Source organism: Propithecus coquereli, unplaced genomic scaffold (genome assembly GCF_000956105.1).
Source record: "Propithecus coquereli isolate 6110/MARCELLA unplaced genomic scaffold, Pcoq_1.0 Scaffold289, whole genome shotgun sequence".
NCBI lineage: Eukaryota > Metazoa > Chordata > Mammalia > Primates > Indriidae > Propithecus > Propithecus coquereli.
The window spans coordinates 841,710-843,150 of record NW_012148496.1 but is presented as its reverse complement, the minus strand read 5'-3'; the positions used below and the strand labels follow the sequence as shown (position 1 = coordinate 843,150).

Sequence of the window (1,441 nt, the reverse complement as noted above, 5' to 3'; positions counted from 1 at the left end):
ACCATAATATTAAGGATATTACAAATATATGTGATAAGCATTATAATTACCTGACATCTGATTTCAAAATGTAAACTTTGCTGTATCTTTATCTAGGTGGGAGAAGCAAGAGCACTTTACAATCTTGGAAATGTGTATCATGCCAAAGGGAAAAGTTTTGGCTGCCCTGGTCCCCAGGATGGAGGAGAATTTCCAGAAGAAATGAGAAATGCTCTGCAGGCAGCTGTGGATTTTTACGAGTGAGTAGGGGCTGACAAAGTTGCGTGGGCCCACCTAAACCGTGGATCTACTATACATTCTTTATCCAGTAGTAAGTTTTTAAGTTTGGAAAAGGTTTTTAAATTATGGACTAGCAAAATAAACCAGCAATTCAGTTGCTTAAATGTTATAGTGTCGTATTAGTAGTAATCTACGGCTTTCATTTAAACTGCAGACCAGTGCCACTTAGTGGCAAAAACAGGAAATATCAATGGTAAGTTATTCAGAGTAAATCTTGTCATTTACCTGTGAATTTCATAGAACTTCTCTGCCACAAGGGTTCCAAGGTTAACTCTGTTCTTCACTCTGTGCAGAAACTTTATCCGAATGGTTCAATGAAGTGTTGCCAGCTGTTTCCTGTAATTGCCTTTCATCACAGATGTATCTTTAAAATGTTGCACATTATGACTGTAAAGCTCACTAAAATTTTTTTTTCTGATAAAAAGAATTAGATCTGTAAATCAAATAAATGAAAATATTTTCCAAACATTTTTTTTTTTAATCACTTTTTGTTACCACTTAGGGAAAACCTATCACTAGTGACCGCTTTGGGTGACCGAGCAGCCCAAGGACGTGCCTTTGGAAATCTTGGAAACACACATTACCTCCTTGGAAACTTCAGGGATGCGGTGATAGCACATGAGCAGGTACAGTGGGAGGCCGTGGAGCCAGATCATTTCCTCCGTCAAAGTACCGAACAGCGATTAGGTCATTCTTCAGTTTTATTTAGCTGCATCTAATTGTAATTTTCTCTTTCAGCGTCTCCTTATTGCAAAAGAATTTGGAGATAAAGCAGCTGAAAGAAGAGCATATAGCAACCTTGGGAATGCATATATATTTCTTGGTGAATTTGAAACTGCCTCTGAATACTACAAGTTAGTCTAATATTTTTGTAGATAAATGTAAAATGTTATGTAATCCCCTCAAATCATAGGCTTTGGGTTTAAAACCTGGTTGCTGCATACTAGCAGCAGGACTGTGGGCTTCTAAGCCTGTTTCCTCATCTGTAACAAAAGACATCAGTAACTTTTTCGGATTATTGTGAGGATTGAATAAAAGAGTATAGTTAATATTAAGCACTTAGCATAGTACCTAACACACAGTGCTCATAAATATTATTGTACCTAAGATTTAGTAGCAGTAGTATGACCTCTTTCTATTTTTATTAGTTTTTATCTTTAAG

The 1,441-nt window shown here is 36.5% G+C and overlaps 1 protein-coding gene across 1 annotated transcript in view; it reads left to right on the top strand.

Annotated features, from left to right (window-relative positions):
* GPSM2 (G-protein signaling modulator 2) overlaps positions 1-1,441 on the top strand; it is a 70,035-nt gene that overhangs the window by 20,586 nt on the left and 48,008 nt on the right. The window contains exons 3-5 of the mRNA XM_012648500.1: positions 97-239; positions 782-905; positions 1,018-1,133. Coding sequence (XP_012503954.1) covers positions 97-239; positions 782-905; positions 1,018-1,133 — 383 coding nt within the window. The remainder of the gene's footprint in view (positions 1-96; positions 240-781; positions 906-1,017; positions 1,134-1,441) is intronic.